This window comes from Macrobrachium nipponense, chromosome 2 (genome assembly GCF_015104395.2).
Source record: "Macrobrachium nipponense isolate FS-2020 chromosome 2, ASM1510439v2, whole genome shotgun sequence".
NCBI classification, from domain to species: domain Eukaryota; kingdom Metazoa; phylum Arthropoda; class Malacostraca; order Decapoda; family Palaemonidae; genus Macrobrachium; species Macrobrachium nipponense.
In genome coordinates, this window is record NC_087201.1 from 103,906,415 (window position 1) to 103,928,719 (window position 22,305).

The following is a 22,305-nucleotide window of genomic DNA, read 5'->3' on the forward strand; positions in this document are numbered from 1 at the left end:
TGTAAACATATATATATAGTATGTATATATACATATATATATATATATATATATATATATATATATATATATATATATATATATGTGTGTGTGTGTGTGTGTGTGTGTGTGTGTGTGTGTGAAATCTGACTTCCTGTATGCATAATATGCCTTTATTAATAAAAGGATTTTTATATTTATATGCATACCTCATTTAATCCTCATAGCATTTCCTTGTCATAGGAATAAAATGAAACAAATGCTTCTTTACAAGGAAGAGTAAGTGTTAAAACATCGTCATATCATAAAGGAAATATGCTCATAAAGACAGTATTTACATTCATAGTGTACAATAACATTGAAATAGGTACTTGTAATAAATATACCTCTCAAGTCTAATAAAACTGTATTATAAACCAGATGAGTTGCCATGATTCTAAACCACAGTAACCTTTCTGCTTGTTGGTATCAACTTGTGTTCCTCTTCGTCTTGTTCTGGGCTTGGACTCTGAGTGTAAGTTGGCGACCCCGCCTTTCTCCTCCTGTTGATGCTTCCTACACTAGCCAAACTAGATTCATCGAAGGACACTCTGTGGTGTTGCTGCCTTCCATCGTCACTGCCTCTGGTCCCTGGATTCGACACGTCCTCTACAGTTCTTCCTCCTCCTAAAGTGTCTTCTATCGCTCTTTCTTGGTCTTGGCTTTTCAGAAGGTTCGAAACTGGGAACGATTCTTCTGGTGCTCCGTCAGATAGTCTGTCTTGAAGGACACTGTCAGTTGTGGACATCTTTCTGGCAGTCCCATTCATACTGCTGGGTCTGTGGAAGTCATCTGAATTAATTGTGCTGTGATTACTACTATCCTCCATATTACTTTAATTCAAAATGTGTAGCTATTTTTTTAGACACTGTAACCAATAAGACCATTAACTTCAAAAACTAGTGTCCACAGCAGTAAATGTGAAAAACAGAGAAAAGAGGAGTATTGTGAAATAAAAGAACTCAGTAAATACTATAAAGTCAAGAAATAATTTTTGAACACAAAAAGAATATTGAATAATTAATGGGGCTAAATGTTTATAGAATCAATATTATGATAAATTCACCTATTGTAAATAACAGTAGTCAAAATAATAAATGAATTTAACCACAGCTTAACAGTCACTAACATTAAAGCAATGTACATAGATGGTGATTTTTATGTAATTTATACAGTACTATACAGGAGCAATGATTGATTAATAGATGTTATATAAAAATTCGCCATTCCATTAATATTTTCTTTGTTTAAAACTTACTGTTTAGGGCAGCAGGCGCAGTAATCTGACATTGTCCAGTGCTTGCCAAATTCCTCTCCTTCTTCCAAGGTTTGAGGCAGGTGCTGATGCAAAGTTTCCGGCAGCATGAGAGAGAAAATGCCTCCGAGATTCAAGAGTATCCCCATGATAATCAGAGGCAATACCATCATTTCAGAGCCCTGTAATGAACACAAGACATTAGAATCTATTTACTAAGTCTTAGGTGATTTCAAGCTACTTGTAATGATTAATGGAAATAATAATTTTACCTTTTTCTGTTCTCTGTGGTAAGGGAGCCTTGTAACACACGTTAAGCTACCTCTTTCTTCATTTACTCTGCGGATATCAATATTTCTTGCGAAGTAATGTTCGATGTTTTTGCTCTCTCTGTTCTTTCTTGTCTCCTGAGTCCACGATTTTCAGTTCTTCGATAAGCGGATCTATAACACAACCCTCTTTTTGTGTGTGTTTGTGCGTATGTCTCTCAAGCATGAGCTATACAAGAGCATTAGGCTTCCTCTGCATAAAGGAAATACATTTTGGAGTTTGTGGTAGTACGCAACTTACCTAAATGTTTAACAGGAAAATGTGACACAAAAGTCACTCTGCCTCCCCAGTGCATATGGAGGAGGGACGCCTCCAGCGAAGTAACATCATCGCTTCGAAAGAAAAACTGTCTGATGCCCCGCAGACGTCATGGAATCACTACTCCAAAAATATACCCTCTATCATGACGCCACGATAGGAGTATATTTTTAGCGGGAATTCGGCGAAGCCATTTGCATCACTCGGGTGCCACAGGAATTTATTAAATCCAATTGATTTATTTTTTTACTAATGGACTGTGAATGGTAAAAATGCTTTCCAGTTATCAGTCAGAGGCTGTGAATAAAAAAGCTGCCCCTCTCTGAGTTTTTCTCCCGCATTCTTAAATCTCATCAGATGAAAGAGCAACAAATTGCTGGCAAATGGTTAAGAAATATGTGAATGATTTCTCAGTCATAATTGTAAGAACTGAATTGTCCACACATACGATTTCCACACATTTCATTGTTCAGGTTTTTCTTATTACAAAATAGCATATTGAAACTATTGAGTAACTTACTTAGAAGATCTAAGGAATTTGTTCTAAAATGCGACGTGGAAATTGTAGCAGGCTAAGCTAAAGAAATGGAACGGCTAAGTAACAGATGAAAAGTAATAGGCAGAGAGAATACAGCAAAAAACCTAATGTACTTTCAGCTGGAGCCGCGCAAGGCACACCATGGGTAGTTATTGCCTTGCGAGCATAGATGTTTTGCATTTTGATAGTAAATCAGTCTATATTCTTTATCAGATACCCTTTACAATAAAATTCTTATGAAGCAAATGAAGATTTCCTCACCAAATGATTTATGAGCGGAATGACAATGGGCCCGATCATTCCGGCCACTGCAGAGACGGAGAGACCCATCCCTCTAACCACGGTTGGGTAGAGCTCGGAGGCCATCAAGGGGAGCACCACGAAGGAGGCCGAGATTCCGAACTTCCCGACGCAATACAGCACCAGAGTGACCGTGGGATCTAGGCGAGACAAAACTGGAAAGGGTTAATTCCACGAAGATGTCAACTCTTCCGCTTGTGAGCTTATAACAAAAAGGCTACTTTTTAAGGAAAACATTTAGAAGGGATTGTCCATGACTCATGCACAGATTAATTGATCTAGATTTTGAGTAAATTTTAATACTAGATTTCAATCAAAACTCTGTACTAATATATGACCACAATCAATTCTTTTCATTTTAATCCAGTAAATAGTACCCCTACTTACTAAGCAAAATTCAGTGGTATTTTCCTTCATAAAACTGTAGCATGACAAAGATCTTACTGGACGCAGATTGAAAAATAATTTCTTTGCTCTACAACTGCTTTCAGTTTATAATTTTTGTTTCTTGGCATTTCATGCATCCTCCACTTTGCATGTGATGCATGTCATATTTTTCCTGCATAATATGGACGTAACTGTACCAGTTTTTTTAGGGTGACAGGTATAAAAGCGATATTTTTTCAGTATTTGTAGGCAGTTTAGTATAAGACTCATCGACCATGAGTCATCAGTATGAGATGAATGAAACAACCTTGAGATTATTCTCTAAAGTTTCCTTCCGAGATTTTAACATAAAGGTCTACTGATTCATAAGACAGAACACTGTGAGCTCACACAAGAAACAATATTATAAACACAAGCAACTTACTCCGTGCAAAGCAGTAGAGGAGGGAGTTGGTGGCTGGGCAGATTGCAATCTTATTCTATCTAAGAAAAAGTCAACATGAGCTCTAACCATTTTGCGTTAAAACCGTGGCAACGCAAGCACTTCCTCCGACCACCATTGAGAAACACAGAGTCCATCTCCTGCCCCAGTATTCTGTTGACGGCCACAAGAAGAGGTAAGTGGGTAACTCGGCCAGTCCCGCCAGGAAGAAGTTGAGGTAGGCGTCGCCGCCCAGAGCAGGGGCGTAGTAGGAGAGGCCTACGTAGACCGAAGTATTTGTAAACCTGACGGAATGAAATAGCGATGGGTTCACGCTGTCAATAATCGTAATCATGTGTTTTCCTTTTCAGAAATATGTTTTTGAGTCACATCACTCATCACAGAAAGGACGCTTTTCCACCTGTCAAATCTTGATAAACAACTTTAAGAGTATGTAGAACATCTTCTCTTACTAGTGATTTGTGTGCTCTTATTTACCATGTGAAGTTACCAACTACTCTCCAATTGAGATAATTGAACTTAAAATTTTAAATATTAAGTTCAATTATCGATTAACAAAGCATCTTCGTTTGTCATCTAATATTAGATCGTCTTCACTGATCACACTATTTTATCATAATCGCTTGGTCTGAGACGAAAAAGTTTCCACTCACAGCTTACCTTCTCAGACGAGCTCAGCAGTTGCGTCTCCGTCAGCGACTTACCAGATAAAAGTGATGATCAAAGTCTTCCGACACAGATTTGGAGTTCGGAAGAGATCCATGACCCCGTAGGATCGCTGCACTTTCTCGTCCTCTTTTCCGGTCATGTATTTTTCGATCTCGTGTTTCCTCTGCAAAGAAACGAGAGATGCACTTAGGTCCTTGTCAAGAGGGTAGACTCTCCGCATCGGCAAGATGTCCTGTGTTGCAATCCCTGAAGAGCCAGAGCACTTAGGCCACAGTCCGTTCATTCCCATTGTCTTCTTAACTCAAACTGTGAAATATGTAACTGGTAATTCCATTAGCATGGATAAGGGCATCTCGGGTAGCAACCTCCTCCCAGAAGAGGTCTTGACGAGAACCGGAAGGTTAACACCTCCTGAAGCCACTCCGACGGAGATAAGGCTTATGGTGATATATATAAATGTATAGAAACAATTATACACACACACACACATACACACACACACACACACACACACAACACACACATATATATATATATATATATATATATATATATATATATATATATATATACATATATATAAGTCATATCACTTTTCCGCGGTAGTGTAGTAGGTAAAAGCTTCACTGACGTTCCTGGATTTGAAAGGATCCTGGGATCGCGCCCCGATCCAGGCAAGTCTATTATCGAGAAAAAAATTCCCCTTCGGTTAAGCATATATGAAAATATATTAATTCCGAGGTAGAGCGAATTAGATATTAAAGGACATTGTAGCTCGATATATACATATATATATATATATAACGTATATATGTGTGTGTGCGTGTGTGTCTGTGAGTATGTATGTATATATGTATTATATATACATATATATATATAATATATATATATATATATATATATATATATATATATATATATATATTATATATACATGAAATTTTATCACACCACCGTGATTCATATACAATCATCGAGCTACAAATGTCCTTTAATATCTAATTCGCTCTACCTCGGAATTAATATATTTTCATGTATGTTAACCGACGGGGAATTTTTTAGTTGATAATAATTTCAATTTCGTCCTCTCTTGGGTTCGAACCAGCGCCCAGAGAGCTGAGAAGAAATAAGGACTGCAGTGACATTATCGACTCGGTCAACAAGTGAGGCATAAGTTGATACCGACTCCGACCTTACAAATCTCTGTCGAACTCAGGTATTTTTAATTAGAATCGATATCAAACCCCCTCTAATTACAAATGCCTGAGTTCGGCAGAGATTTGTAAGGTCGGCGTCGGTATCAACTTATGCCTCACTTGTTGATCGAGTCGATAATGTCACTGCAGTCCTTATTTCTCCTCAGCTCTCCGGGCGCTGGTTCGAACCCAAGAGAGGACGAAATTATTATCAACTAAGAAATTCCCCTTCGGTTAACATGCATGAAAATATATAAATTCCGAGGTAGAGCGAATTAGATATTAAAAGACATTTGTAGCTAGCTCTATGAATATATATATATATATATATATATATAGGTATAAGATATATATAAAGGTATAAGTTACGTGGCTTATACCTTTATTTATGGATTTATCACGTTCCAAACTTTCGTGATTCAGTTATACACACACACACACACACACACACACACACAACACACACACACATATATATATATATATATATATATATATATATATATATATATATATATATATATATATATACATATATACAGAAAGAGACGCCTTACCCTAAGATTCGCCATATAATTTTCGGGCAGCTGTTTTCTGTTGACCCTCGCCATTTTCCGCATGATCTTTTCAGCCTCCTCCAGTCTCCCGTTGGCCAATAGCCATCGTGGTGACTCGGGTAAAACGCTGGGGAAGAAAGAAGTTTAATTTTTAACAAAATAATACACATCAGAACGCACCACACGCTCGCTATCTCTCTATATATACATATATGTAGCTATATATATAAAATACATATACTTTACTTGTCAACAGGTACATTCCTCGCTAATGGTTTTAATGACTTAAGATGTATTCAAAGGCAAGTGTCAACAAGTGTGAGTGTAAGACAATAAACGCGGTTCCATCCATAAGACAATGAATGTTGTAAACTTCTAACCTCCAAAGTGGTCAGTATTTTAAAGCTACCTGTTAAAATACGGTATAATTATTGTTTATTATATTAATCCTGAACTGAAGTCCCATTATTCATCATTTATGTTATATTTCACATTTCTTGTCACTGTTATTCTCTTTTTATCGAAGACACGAGGTTTATATATAATGTTATAGCTGACTTTTATTAAACACTTATTTTATAATAATACCTGAATACCATATCCGGAGTAATATTAAATTAATCCTGAACTGAAGTCCCATTATTCATCATTTATGTTATATTTCACATTTCTTGTCACTGTTATTCTCCTTTTATCGAAGACACGAGGTTTATCTATAATGTTATAGCTGACTTTTATTAAACACTTATTTTGTAATAATACCTGAATACCATATCCGGAGTAATAAATGATTATTGTCTAGTGATCAGTAGGATGGAAAATGTGCATATAATATCAGAGCCAACGCCATTCACTATAGAGGGCTTTTCCCTAGACGCACACGGAGCCTGGGTTGGCTGTAGTTGTGCTGTACTTTGTCAGTGTTTTCACAATAAAGTGTTTCCCTCCCTTTGCACAATAACAAAGATAATTCAAATATTGACTTCCGAAATCAAATGAGAACATTTGAGGCTAAGGTTAAGCTACATGGAGGCCGCCATGCTGTTGCCACCCTTCCATCAATCCCTTACCACCAAAAGAAGAAGAAGGCCAAGAAGGGGATGGTGGTAGCGAGGGAGAGCTGCGCCCAGTCCCTCACCAGGTACGCCACCCCAGACAGCAGGATGAGGGTGAAGGAGTAGGCCACGTTCATGATGACCGTCGTGTAGGTCCTCTTGCCCGGACCCACCAGTTCAATGGCTGCAATGGAGGAACGTGAGATTAATCGCGCAGAATGGCTGATACAGGGGTATATGACCTGCAAAGAAAACTGATTATGGTTTTACTCAGGTTCTTCTGAATCCCCGGTTAACCATCTCTCTCTCTCTCTCTCTCTCTCTCTCTCTCTCTCTCTCTCTCTCTGTCATTTCAGACTCGTACGACAATCCAAAAATTTCTGATATGCACAGACTGATGTCTGAGATAGTAATGTACGTTTAAAAATAAACCCCAGGCACAAACGCAGACGCAAACACACATCTGACATTATATATATATATATATATATATATATATATATATATATATATATATATATATGTGTGTGTGTGTGTGTGTGTGTGTGTGTGTGTGTGTGTGTGGGTGTATTTTTGTATGTATATGTATGAGTGTGTATTTGTGTATATGTTAAGTGTGTAAAATTTGTGTAAGTATCTTGTAAGAAACTTGAGACAGATAGCTTCCAAAAGCAATGAAATCTACGACCTAGTTTAAGGAGGACTGTTAAGGTTGTATGTGGCAGATTAATGCACATTTTTAATTTGGATGTCGAGAAATTAATTAGATACTTTCAGCTTCTTAAGTGACTGAAACAAACAAATCCTATGCAGCTGGATATCCTCAAGACAGAAAGTGGTTTTATTTTCAATTAAGATTTCCTGATTAAATTTTATTTAATGTTTAAACACATTGTCTAATCAATCAGCAAATCCTATTATTCTATTTATTATCCTAAGGAATTACACTGTCTTTCTTTCTGATGGTCTCTCTAGAAATCGCTACTCTTAAAATACTCGATTGCATCTAACACAGTTTAATTCCCACTACCTCCAACCTCTGGAATCCGTTTCACTGCGTATTCCCTAGCTATCACACATCCTCTAAGAGACGAGAGAACGTCTTCCCTCTGGAGACCAATTTCCATCTACCTTTATGTTTCCATAGGTTCTGGGTTACACGAAGACGTTAGATAATCCATTACATCTCTTCAAAGAAAGACTAACCTAACACCATGGGCGTCGACATGATGGCAGGAACGGTGAATCCCACCCCGACTCGACACACGAGCCACCAGTGGAATGTTGGCGCGAAGGCAGTGGCGATACCGAAGGCGCTCTCGATCAGAAGGTAGATGAAGAACGCCGGTCGACGGCCACATCTGGAGATTGCAAGAAACAGGTTTTCAGTTCTCTTCAGCTAGCGCTTGGTTTCTAAGCTGGAAGGAAACTTAAACGGCCAGATCAAATCTGTCTGTTATGGATCTGGTGTAACGTAAATGCTTATATCTGAGGCCATAAAAATGATGCTTGTAATTTGACATGAATGCCACACAGCAAAATAATTCTGAAGTAGATTGCGAAACCCACAATATATCATACATATATATATATCTATATATATATATATATTATATATATATATATATATATATATATATACGAATCCAATTCTCAAATATGATTTACTCTGAATTCTCACTATTATTACTAGATCTGCGCAAATACAAAGAAAGGGCCACCAAAATTATCAGTAAGTAAAAATAAAATAATTAAAATGAACAAATAAATAAATGCTCATACCAGAGTACATGCATATGTGCACACACCACACACCACACACACACACACACACACACACATATATATATATATATATATATATATATATATATATATATATATATATATATAACACGTCTGGAAGTAATCAGAGTGACACTGCAACCTACTGATATTAAAGATTACTGAGGAGCATACAATTCGCATCCTTACCCATCCTGTATGTAGCCGAATATGTAGTTCCCAACCAGACCGCTAGCACCCAGCAGAACGAGGGCTAATGTAGGATAAAAGGAGGAATCGCATACTAGATCCCACTGAAAGAGATGGATAAATAAATTAATGATTTGTAAGCAAATAACTACAGACAATGATAGGTAGAAGTAAATAATTGTATCCTTACTAAGTTTAGTGGTAGTATGTGGATCTATCGTTCCTGGGGGCCAAGTTCTTTTCAATTTCCTCTCCCATATTTTGTAGATGAAGAACGAAATTAGAACATCAAAATTAGGCCAAAGGCCAAACACTGGGACCTATGAGGTCCTTCAGAGCTGAAAGGGAAGTTAAGAGTAAAAACGTTTGAAAGGTGTAACAGGAGGAAAACCTCAGAGCAGTTGCACTATGAAACAATTGCAGAAGAGAGTGGAAAGTAAGACAGAATATATGAATGGAGTTACAGTAAAAGGAAGGAGAGGGGTTGCTGTTAAGGGCCAAAGGGACGCTGCAGAGAACCTTAATTAGTCCCTACACTGCACCACACGAGGTGCACTGACGGCAATACCTCCAACGGAGGGCCTAAGCCCTAGGTGAAGATTTTTCGTTGTCACTGCTACCAGCCAATGGCTTTCTTGTTTGACTGCTCTTATTGTTCGACTGTAGATGGTGATTTTACTCTCATTCAGGATTCTTGTGGTATTTATTCTTCTTAATCACTTTTTTTCCTCTCCATTTTTCCTTATTATTGCCTTCCAGCTACTTGCTCAATTAACAAGTGCATTCGAAACTTTGTGTAGCTGCTGGGACCTCATGTGCCGGATGTGACTACTCTGAAATTCTAAGCGTTAAATAGGTATTCCATATGTTTTTTTTCCTGTCTGAAAGCCACGACAAACTTTTATCTATTATCCACCAAAATGTATCATTTGGAGGGAGCCGCCAAATGACTGAATCAAATTTCTAAGTAATTTTTTCATCCGTACTGACGCTACTGAGTTAAAACCCAGACACACGAGAGCGAAGGCAAAGTGTAATCATACTCTCACTGGGGCTGAACGGTTTACCCAAACAGACTCTCAGTTTTTGGTGAGCAGTGATAAGGTTTAGACGGTAAATTGATCGGCAAATTCAATGGCGATCTTTTTCATTCGTGATGTTCAAATGAAACCGGGAGACCAGGCACCGTAGATTGTGGAACCCTCTTCAACAATATGATCAGAATGAAGAATATTTTATTACATAGTCACCACGGTAGAAGTATCCTGAGATCCAAGTTTAGTGTATGAGTATTCTGCTTTTTTATGTTAATAATTGTATTCCCTATCGCTATAACCAAATGCTTTTTATCAAGTTTTCTCTTAATTCCAATGTTATCGTCCGCAATACATTTTCTTGTATTCTTGAATTTTTTCTTTCTTGTTCTTTCTACTGTCTTTTTTCGTAGTGAAGAATATTCAGATGACTGAGGAAGGAAGGGTTATTTCTATCAGCCGGATGAGACTTGATGAAAATTACAACTAGAAATGTCTAATCTTCCAAAGTTGTTAATGTCGTTGTTGCTTTTTATAGTAAAAATCATTATCCTGGTACTGACAACACACACACACAGAATCATTTTATAACCTAGATATGAAATCCGTACGAATATCTTAGAGGCATTCAATGAGTAGCTGCTACTTCCCATTCCAAAAAAGTCCCACACTGCATTTTCAGACTTGTTAGTTAGCAAGGGATCAGATATTATGCGATTAGATCAAAAGAAATAATAATAAATTAAGTTTCATTTTTCACTTTTGCGTTCTATGAATGACCTGAACTTCAGTTATACTGTTAATTTTAAGGTCGCGATCGGTAATCCGTTCAGGATCAGCAGTGAGTTCAAATAGACCTAAAGGTGCACCTCTACGATTCGATTGAAAATGCATTTTCATACATGGCTTGTATTGTTGCAACAATGAATAGTCCAGTGGAACTATGTCACTTATATAAAACCGTGCTAATTAGTTGGGGAATGCGAATAATTTGCATTTAATTAGGTTTTGTTAATTTACACGGAAATATGCTGCTGCATGTAAAACAGTCATTTTACATTTAGAAATAAATTTAGTTGAATTGTGTAAACCACAAAATTTATATATTAACACGAGGAAATCTCTGAATGATATGATGAAAAATAGAAACTTTTTGGAAATACCTCCTTTTCCCATAAGAAGCTCTTTACGTAGGTACTACTACCATTCGATTTCTTTGCGTGCTTCCGGAAGATTGTTGCATTGTCTTTGCAAATGGAAAACTCGATTTTCGATTCACAGATATTCTTGATCAGACAGACCAAGTTGTTTATAGCGGTCTCCAATACATCTCTAAGATAATTCTGAATCATGCTTTCAGGCCTATGGGTCTGGCTGCAATTACTGCCTTCGATTTTGCTCCTGTGCCGTCAATTTATCTTTACCTTTCGCATCCAACTGTATATAAAGATAAGTTAAATAAGCAGCTTTTCTGTCGACTTTATTATCCTGTACTGCCAGAGCATTTTTTGCTGAATCACTGCTCTTAATGATGGTCTTTTTGAAGGAAATGCCAATTAGCTTTCTTTTGTCATAGACCCTCAAACTCAGGTGAGGACCAACGGAAGTCCTAGAAAGAGAAAGTAGATTTTTACCTTCTTTATTTATACCTATCTCCTTTGAGGAGACCTTATTCTGAGAGAATGGAAGAACTTTTCAATGAAAAAATGTAAGTTTTGGTTAGAGTGCTGAAGAAGGGAAATCAGAGCATATAAACTATAAAGTAAACTGCTCTTTGAAAAATCAATGATGAACAACTATAAAAACGAAAACCTATAGAAAAATAGAGCGAATTTTCTAAGCGTGTTCAATTAAAATGTTCTTTGATCATTGGTTAAAACGGAGCATTGAGCTAATGTAAATCGATACTTTATGAAATAAGAGAGAGAGAGAGAGAGAGAGAGAGAGAGAGAGAGAGAGAAAACAGAGCAGTGTAATTGGTTATGACATGCATTTCCCGTGACGTATTAGGCGGTAATGACATAACAAAAGGGCGCCATTGATTGGTCCTTTTCCGCCACCATCCGACTAATCAGTTGGAGGTTCTTCTCTTTCTATTTGTTTATCCCTTCTTCGCCCTCTTTCGATCGAGTTTCATGAAGACGGTCATTGAATGGAATTTCAAGCTGGATGTTAAAAGATAAAAATGGCTGTCACATCTTATGATTTTAGGTTGATCGAAACTGAAGGGTGAAAATTACATGTTTCGGCTTGGTGTCTCTCCGTTTGTATTTCTGTTGCTTTGCCTTCACAATCCTTAAATATGAAATATATCATTGCATAAGCATGTATATAAGCGCATGCATCTATATATATATATATATATATATATATATATATATATATATATATATATATATATATATATATATATATATATTCTTCTTGCACATGTAAGCATGAATAACATCCACATTCATACATACATACATACATGCATACATACACACACACACACACACACACACACACATATATATATATATATATATATATATATATATATATATATTGTATATATATATTTATATATATATATAGGTGTAAGCATAGGAAACATATATACATACATACATACATACATACATGCATACACACACACACACACACACACACACATATATATATATATATATATATATATATATATATATATATATATATATATATATATATATATATATAGGTGTAAGCATAGGAAACATATATACATACATACATACATACATACATATATATATATATATATATATATATCTATATATATATATATATATATGTGTGTGTGTGTGTGTGTGTGTGTGTGTGTGTGTGTGTGTGTGTATAATGATAGAAACTTGGCAGACTTAAATGAGGTAACACCACATGATTTGCAACGTTTTCTTAACAGAATGCATCATACACCTACAGAGAAGGGACCCAATTCAAGTCTTAAAAAGACAAAAGTTCTGAGGAGGAAGTAAGCATAAAGGCCAGTAACACTTCAGTTGGAGAAAGGATTAATTAGGTTGAATATTTCAAATACATGGAAACAATGACATACAGTGTAGATGCTCTTGTGTTGGAATTTAGTACAAAACTAAAATAGGTAAATTAATCATTGGGTTGGTTAAAAGAAATCTGGAAATTATTGGTTAAAAGAAATCTGGAAATTAAATAAACTAAGAACGCCTACGGAAGTAACATTGTACACAAGTCCTGTCAAATCTGTAAACGGAAATAACTTGGTATGACACCGAAACTATATCTACGATTTTTTTTATTCGAAAATAAAGCTTTAAAAAAATGTTAAGAATTAGGTATGATACCATAAAGAAAATTACGAAAGCCCCTATTGTACATTAGATACCGATGGAAGGGATGTGGAGATGGAGAGGGCCTGACATGTCCTTCGCACAATCCTTGACGACAGTGCGATGGGGTTAGCTGGGTTCCGGCGAGCACCAGAATAGTTGCAACATTCAGCCTTCTTGGCTGAGAACGGCGAGAAGGGAGGCTGCCTTCTGGGTTGAGAACGGTAAGGAGGCTGGGGATGAGGGGAGATTTGTGGAAGATAAAACACAGGAAAGACATGAATGGCTGAATTTCACAGAGTACCTTTGCGCGTCTCGGCGTTGAAGGCAATGGTGACAAGAACACAAACACTAGCGCGCGTGCGCACACACACACAGACACAAACACACACATACATATATATATATATATATATATATATATGCACATATTTATATGTACGTATATATGTATGTATTGTATAATTACTATAGTGTCTACCATAATATTTTTGGCAAAGACAGATCCTCTCTCTCTCACCCTCCCAAATGCGATTACTAACAAGGTATCTTAATCACTGTTTAGATCAGCAGAGGGTAACAGGATTTTTAAGAAACGAGTCCAAACCGTTCACTCCTCGCCCGGTTAGGTGATCGAACTCAGGTCTTCTCGGTCGTGAGCTACTGCTACTTACGTTACGAAGCCAGAGTGAGAGGCAAAGAGAGAATCATTTGTTGCTCAATATCAAATTAATCGGTCTTAGCCACAGGCTGATCAACAATTTCCTGGATGTCGGATTCGCGTTCAGCTCAAATGAAAGCTAATTAGCTCACCCTAGTCAACGCTTTAAAGCGGACTGAGTCGGGCTCAGAATATAAATTTGCGTGGAAGGTCATCTTTAGTTGGGGTCACTGGGATATATTTAGCTCTGATGAAGCTTCGACGAGCTTCCTAATCACGTAAGACATATTCATCCTTGGGTGGTTATAAGTTTGTTTCGCTGACTAAGACAACAAAGAACATTTCAAAGTCTGTGAGTTAGATTGCTAGAGATCCATTCGTGGAGGTGATGCCGAGTTTACTCTACTAGGCTGATGTACAGTAGGGTTTAAGCAAATTAGATTGTTATTATGATTATTATTACATATGCATTTATTCACGATCGCCCTTCCACAGACTTTGAGTAGAGCTCTGTTATAAGAAAAATTGAAAGAGAAGGAAAGGAGAGCAGAAATGAGCTGAATCCAAGAAAAATGTACTCGAGCGCAGTTTATGTACATAAAGAGCTTGAACCCAATATCGCTGAAGAATTGAAAACACTGGTATTATGTTCAAGATAGTCTGACACCTTGAGATGACCAAGAATCGTCAAATGGGGGCAAAATTGCTCCGCTCCGTAGAGCAAAACTTCACTGAGGAGGGGATATTGATAACACTCAGCTGAGACACACGAATGAAATTGGCTTGTTAGACTTCTGTATGAGTTGCATGAGTATTTATAGGGTAACCTTATCATGCTAATGTTTGAAAGATGTTCTCACATTCATTCACTTAATTATGAAAACTTTAGTGTATCTAACCTTCAGTAAAAAATATTCAGTGTTTCTGAACAACAGAAATTAATAATAATAATAATAATAATAATAATAATAATAATAATAATAATAATAATAATAATAATAATAATAATACAACTGGGGCTATTATAACTTCGCTGTCCACCGAATATGACGAGAAAATTAAGAATAAATAAGGATTTCCCCCGTCTACTTCCTGTAAAGATTACTAAGCATGATTTTTTCAGTGGGTCGCATCTCAAAGAAAGCTTTAAAAAATCTCGGCGACCGCTTGAGGGAAAGTCCAAAGGCAGCTCTGGGATACAGTCTTCATGGGAAGGGTAATGAATGAAACAGTTTTCTTTTTATATTCTCTGGAGTAATGTTTGCCTTTAACATGTCAAAATTAAAAAATAATAATTTTCTTTTCAATAATGTAAAGAGTAATTTGTAGTCACCAAAAAGCAAATGGGTTTGCTATTTCATTTTCTTTTTCGAGGTATCTCATTCTCTGTTGTAACATCTATTTTGCTTCTTGACTAGATATCTAATTTATTTTATTCTACCGAGGGCCTTCTTTTTGCTGGGGCCTCCAATTTAAATGCTCTTTCATTAATCTATACTCTATAGCTACGAAAGGTTGAGACTTTCCTGTAATTAACGGCGCTGCCACGTTTCCCACCTTCCCGAAGACGGCATTTAATCCTAATCCAAAAAGGTACTACACTTTCAGGATTAACCTCGAGGCTAATGCTAAGGTCACACATTCACGTATCAACGCACGCACGCCCACGCATGAACGGAAATTGGTATTTGTTGGCAAACAGCTTACGTCAGTAAACCGTAAATGTAACGTAAAAACTAACGTAAAATCGTAGACGCACGGTGACGTGTCGTCCGGGTGTTAAGCTCCGCCCACTTTTATTGGGGGGGGGGGGGGGGGGGGGGGGGGGGGGCGGTCCGTAGCCCGCTCCAGTTTTGAAATGTTCAAAACAAGTCGTGGTGGTCACGCCAAATATCACCTGACGTAGCTCCAGGCAGTGCACGTGGGACCCACGGTTACTGCTGCGGGGTACGCGCTAGGGTCACCTGCACTGTTCGCCGTCGTTGTTTTTCTTTCCGCCGCAAAGCACGTGGGCCTCCTAATTGCGCTGCATCCTACGGCGAAACCGATCACACATTTACAACCCTGTACGACATGGCAACGCTGTAGCGTGGTATAAAAGGTCAGGTCGGCGCCCCTCGGGTCATGCTGTTTGGGAAAGAATCAACTTGAAAATATGGCCACAGGATTATCCCAAGACCTGACGGTCTCAGTTATTTCTTTCATTGACAATGGCGGATTTTGGAATATTCCTTTAGCACTGGCTCCTAATACGATTTCCACTTTCTCCTGACTTTTGACCGCTATCGTCAATCAAACAATGAATTGGAATCTGTCAGAGGGATACAGGGTAATCCCAGGCTCTATTCCCAAGGTAGTATTCCAGCGTTCGGTTACACAAATCTCAACCAGAAATCAACAACTGGGCCATTTTCGTCAACAGGATTCCGGCATCTACCGCCTATAACGTCGTCTGTCACACCTGCTCCATAAGAAATTAATTTATGATTAGCAACGCAGGAACAGTAGAGGAGTTTGGGCCTGGTGTTATTGGTAAGGTTTCCTTTAGGCTATGAATAATCCCGGGTTGGACGAGTACTTATATGGACCACCTGCAGTGCGAACCATTTGTGTGGGAGCAGGACTAATGGCTTCATAGCCCAGGGGCTGTTTCTCTGTGTCTCAGGTGGCTGATCACGATTCAGAATATGGAGACAAGGTTTCAATAAAAGGCGAGTGGGAAATGGATAAACGAATATAAAAATACTGGGGAAATTTTTGACGAAGACACTTGTTAGGATGTCTAGTAGTCCTTTTGAATAACCTTTACTACTTAGGCCAAAAATAACAAAAGACTTCACTTGTAGACAGCAAACGTATAGTATAATCTGCTAGAATAATTTTCACACACTCACACACACACACATGAACACTTTCCCGGCAACACGGTATTCTCAGATTATGGAAGTGTCGAAGATATTTATTTCTTCTGAATAGCAGTCTTACAATAATGGTGTAACAAATAATGTAAATATCTAAGAGGAATTCCTATATACATCTCAAAAAATATTATCTTGAATAGGTAGAATTCCTATTTATTTTTAAGAATGTTTGATAAGTTATTAATGTTATTCTATATCCCTTAAATATAAATCGCCCATAGTCAACAGTTTTTATAAGTCTAAGTGTATGTCCTGGATGGTAAAATCGAAGCAAGACAATTTCTGTGCTAATCTTATATAAGAGCTCTTAAAGCGTTCATAAAATCATAATTCCTAAAACTACGTATGGTATTCCTTGTCGACTGGTTACTTGGTTATTGCTATAAATATCATTCAGAAATGGGGTTAATATATAATCAGTGATGTGCTCATTTACTACCATTATTCTAATTGCGTCTACTGAAATGTTTTTGATGTACAATTAGAAAGTATATATCTTGGTAAATCTCTCTCTCTCTCGTCTCTCTCTCTTCTCATCTCTCTTCTCTCTTCATCTCTCTCTCTCAATGATAAAAAATCTCGATTTTGTGTGCATATAATTTTCAACTGTAATATTCAGCTGTGTTGTAGATGTCTTTCGCGGATTCAAACAGAATAAAAATAAAAAAAAAATTAAAAACTGTAGTAATGTGCTCATACCCCTGGCAAACAGCACAGCCCCACACGGTGGGCGTGGTCTTGACGTGAAGTTGATCGGCGTAAGTTCCAGGTAGACGTCCGACCTTGCTTTCTTTGCGCGTACATTTGCGGCGCAATTTACGTCGCTGGCTTTTTATGTCCGTAGCCCGTCCTGTTTACCAGCTGTTCAAGGTCATTTCACCGCGATGATGCCCAAGATCCACATACGTGGGCATACGCCGTCGTGATACGTGAATGTGTGACCCCAGCATTATTTAAGGTTAATCCTGAGAAAGGACGTACTACACCGCACTGCCCAGCTATATGTTTTTACTTACTGTTGATTCCGTTTTTAAGAAATATATGTAGTAGGTAAACGTATACATACAAGATTGTATATTATAAACATGTGTATATATATATATATATATATATATATATATATATATATATATATATATATATACATCACATGCATTAATCTACAAAATTAATGTCCTTTGATATCCATTCTCTCTACATCCGAATTAATATAGCTTTTATAAAAAATTTATAGGAAATTTAAGATTAAAATATGAAAGTAGGCGTTAGTTATATACATTTTATATATATATATATATATATATATATATATATATATATACACACACACACACACACACACATATATATATATATATATATATATATATATATATATATATATATATATATATATATATATATTCACAACCTATGACATTTTTGCACTTTAAGCTACACATGTTGTTTAATATCCAACTCACTATACCTCGGGAATATCTTTTATGATTCTCCGGGTGTATGTGTAAGTACATATACATAAATTTACTTATTCAGTGTGAATATGGAAAGGGGAGATGTAGTGAAAGAAATAATATCAATACATTTTATTTACAACGTGATAGTAAGAAAATATGAGAATGCGTAATCAACAATCGTCATCAGAATATTCTATATTTATCATGAATTCTTCTACAAAATGATTCATTGACACATCATAATTTTGCCGTATCGTTCAGTACGATAGTTTCCAAATGCCTAACAGCATTTGACCAGTTTTCCTGCGTCACGGAGCTCAGTGCTTCATGCAGCAAAGCTTCCAAGTCAGCCATTTCAAAATTATTCTTTTTTGCTACATGACAATGGTAAGGAGGCAATCTTACAACTTTGTGTCCATTGTCATATGCTATGTTATCAATAACGTAAACGGAACCCATAGATGCTGCAATAGGCTTCGCTAACTCCAATAATTCAGCTTTACTATAATTGTCTGGTGGATTTTCGCCTTTGCTGTTGAGCCATGATATCATTTCTCTTTTCGTATTTCTAGACGTTGGAGGTTTATCAAGTTTAACAGAATGATAAAGTGCATTGTCCATTACGATAACTGACTCTGGCGGAATATTCGGAACCATTTTTCGAACACCTGATGGTTCATTTGCTGATGATAATCTCCGTTATTTTTTGCATCAAATACAAGTGCTGCGTTGGGAATGAATCCATGTTTACATCCAGCATGTAATAATATCATTCTGCTACCCTTTCCGGCTGGTGTTTGCACTCCTGTTGCTTTTTCATTTGATCCATCTATCCAACACTCACTGAATGATTTTGACTAACCATGTCTCGTCGATAAGTATCAGGGACTCTTTCCTGCTTCTCTGAGTTTTTTCATTGCCCGTAGAAACTTTGTCCGCGCACTTAATATGTCACTCCTTTCCATTAAAAATCTCCGCCCATTAACCTTTCCATATTTAAATCCAATATCATGGACTATTCTACGCAACGTTTCTCGGCATCCTAGGAATCCAATATTTTCCTGAGCATCTTGGAGAATGCTGTCAAGAGTTGGTATCTCCTTCCTCAAATAATAATGTAATACCATGCGTCGTAACACTCCCTTATCGAAATCGTCAATATTCCTCACGGTTTTCGACAGCTTGTTTCGGTTATCTGTGAAGACTGGAACACCATTCTCGTCTTTAGATTCTTCTCCTTCCTTTCTTAGTCGGAAAATTGTTGCTCTGATGAGGTTTGTAGCATCAGCAGTACGTTGAATAGCTTTTTTCTAATGGGTACTTGACAGATTGCATTTCCTTCTCCCATTTGAAATACTGGAGAACGTTATAAGCGATTTTTCAGCCTTGAGGAGTCAGGATGCGTCGAGAAGAGCCTTCCATTGTGCTACAGCAGGATCGACAGTAATCTTTTGATCTGGACTATGTTTTGCCCTTGTACGAATGAATGAAGGGAGGTGATTGATGTTGTTGTTGTTGTATTGAGCCAACACTTCTTGTTGGCACGGGCCTTTCCCTTGCTCGGTCCGTAGGTGATCTGAAAAGATTCTTTACATGCATAGTTAGGTTTGTGAAGTTGGAAATACTTTTAGTTGTAGACATAGGAGTGAACTGGGGAAGGATGATGGTGGCAGTAAAAGAGGGCCATCATGTCATTTTGATGTAGAAGTTTGAAAAATGTAAGGCAGGTGGGGTTGTCCAATCCTTTACTTCCTTGGGTCCCTGCGGAAGGATTTCAGTGGTAGAAAATTATTTCTCTCTCTCTCTCTCTCTCTCTCTCTCTTCTCTCTCTCTCTCTTTTAATGCGCACAAACACATAAGCACGTAACACTCATATATTACGTACTTAACATTCAAGCCCAAGATTCGAAAGCGTTGGTTGCATGGTCATCACCTAACGTTAGGGAACTAAACGTGGCCATTAAGACGGCCTGATATCCCAAAATGGAGGTACGTACATGTCAATGCACCAGAGAGTAAAGTGAAATATAACTAAATGAGGGTAAAGCTCACAGAAATGACCGAGGTTTACCGGAGATTCATGACATTCTCAGTATCCAGGATTTATCTATGTAACTCACTATTGGAGATATTTGTACGCTTTCAGTACTCTTTAATCGCGAGACTAGTCGTATTTAACCTTTGAGACATGGACCACAACTTATAAACTAAATGTAGTTCCACGTTGCCCGAGTGCATTTCGCGCTCGGCTACCATTCCGGTGGTCCGAAGTTCGATTCTCGGCTCGGCCAACGCGGAACCAGAGGAATTTATTTCTGGTGACAGAAATTCATTTCTCGATACAATGTGGTTCGGATCCCACAATAAGCTGTAGGTCCCGTTGCTAGGTAACCAATTGGTTCCTAGTCACGTAAAAATATATCTAATCCTTCGGGCCAGCCCTAGGAGAGCTGTTAATCAGCTCAGTGGTCTGGTAAAACTAAGATATACAAAACAATAAATTTAAGGTTTGTTGCCAAAGATTGAACGAGAGACAAGAGCTGAGAGTAACGGATTCCCTCGTCATAAGACTTTTTTTTTTCATCTCATGTCCTTGACTTGAGGGAATCACAGACGTGTGTCTATATAAAAGCCTTCATGGGGAGGTAAAGTATGAAATATGTTTGTATATTTCTTATACTTATTGTCTCTCAAACGTTGTTTGCTCTTGATTCTATGGTAAGCTAATACTCTCAATCACTTTTTCGTATGATATAGTATATAAAGATTAAAATCCCCCGCCATTAAAAGAGAAAACAAGTTTCAGCCCCCAAGCGCTTGAACACTTATCTAAGATGCTTGAGTTACAAGCACTCTACATTATGAACCACGTTCAGGCAGACTTTTTTCTTGCAAAAAATAATTTTAAACGATCTTTTCACGAAACAGAGAAGAGAAATCTTTATTCCAATTTATCCAAGTTTTTCTTATTCGAGGGATAACAATGTTTTTAGTTTTTCTTTATTTCACAAAATGACAGTAAATTGTTTTGGAAGCTAATGATCTAAAATTAGGGTGAGGGAATATGTGAAACTAATGTCAAGAAAGAAAGAAAGAAAGAAAATACATAGCCTTATTGCAATAATCAGACACGAGGTCGGTTTTTTATATGAAGGCCGAAGGGCAGATCTTAATTAATGGTTAATACTGATGGAGATTTAATCCCTATAGAGCGAAATACTTGCTTCCTAAAAAAGGGAATGCTATGAGAAACAGTGTGAGTCCTCTCTCTCTCTCTCTCTCTCTCTCTCTCTCTCTCTCTCCCTCTCTCTCTCTCTGATACTTGTCTAAAAGTCTGGACGAAAATTCTAGGGAAATATATATATATATATATAAGTAGTATTTTATATATATATATATAATCTAATATTAATATATATGAACAAACAGATAACCACCCACGCACGCCGTGTGCGCCGTGCGTTTTTCCCCCCCCCCCTCTTCCATTTTTCGTGCGCACACACACACATATATATTATGTATGTATATATATATAATGTATATATAGTTATATATATATATCTATATATATATATATATATATATATATATATATATATGAAACTTACAAGCGCTACCCAACAATGCCGGGATCATTTCCGGTCCTAACACCGTGGAAACAGGCACAGTAACGAGAAGCAAATGAGAAAAATGCAGAAAAAAATCTTTGAGAAAAAGCAAAAAGAATAGTTTGCAGCGAGCTTTCATTTAACAGAACTTTCGTTAGTTTTTCATTCACAGTCTCAGAGTGAAAGCAGATGTTGCGAAGCCGATGAGCTGCGATTTCATACCGTCCGAATTCCTTAACGCGACGGTTGCAGTTCCAACATTCCAGCTTCATTTTATGGAATGCAATTGCCGGAAATGACTCGATTTTTTTCA

General features: G+C 37.2%; 1 protein-coding gene across 8 annotated transcripts in view; it reads right to left on the reverse strand.

The window, feature by feature from the left end:
- Nucleotides 1–242: 242 nt before the first annotated feature.
- LOC135220877 (beta-alanine transporter-like) overlaps nucleotides 243–22,305 on the reverse strand; it is a 361,428-nt gene continuing 339,365 nt past the window's right edge. For 5 of the 8 annotated variants that reach the window (XM_064258478.1, XM_064258479.1, XM_064258477.1 and 2 more), the window contains 9 exons: nucleotides 8,980–9,083; nucleotides 8,212–8,366; nucleotides 7,021–7,189; nucleotides 5,951–6,077; nucleotides 4,233–4,360; nucleotides 3,598–3,812; nucleotides 2,661–2,854; nucleotides 1,277–1,455; nucleotides 243–797 (listed from right to left, as the gene is read on the reverse strand). In XM_064258478.1, the coding sequence (XP_064114548.1) occupies nucleotides 416–797; nucleotides 1,277–1,455; nucleotides 2,661–2,854; nucleotides 3,598–3,812; nucleotides 4,233–4,360; nucleotides 5,951–6,077; nucleotides 7,021–7,189; nucleotides 8,212–8,366; nucleotides 8,980–9,083 (1,653 nt within the window). In that variant the 3' untranslated portion in view covers nucleotides 243–415. Of the gene's footprint in view, nucleotides 811–1,276; nucleotides 1,456–2,660; nucleotides 2,855–3,597; nucleotides 3,813–4,232; nucleotides 4,361–5,950; nucleotides 6,078–7,020; nucleotides 7,190–8,211; nucleotides 8,367–8,979; nucleotides 9,084–22,305 lie in introns of all 8 variants that reach the window. The other 3 variants (XM_064258482.1, XM_064258483.1, XM_064258484.1) reach the window with 3 other exon arrangements.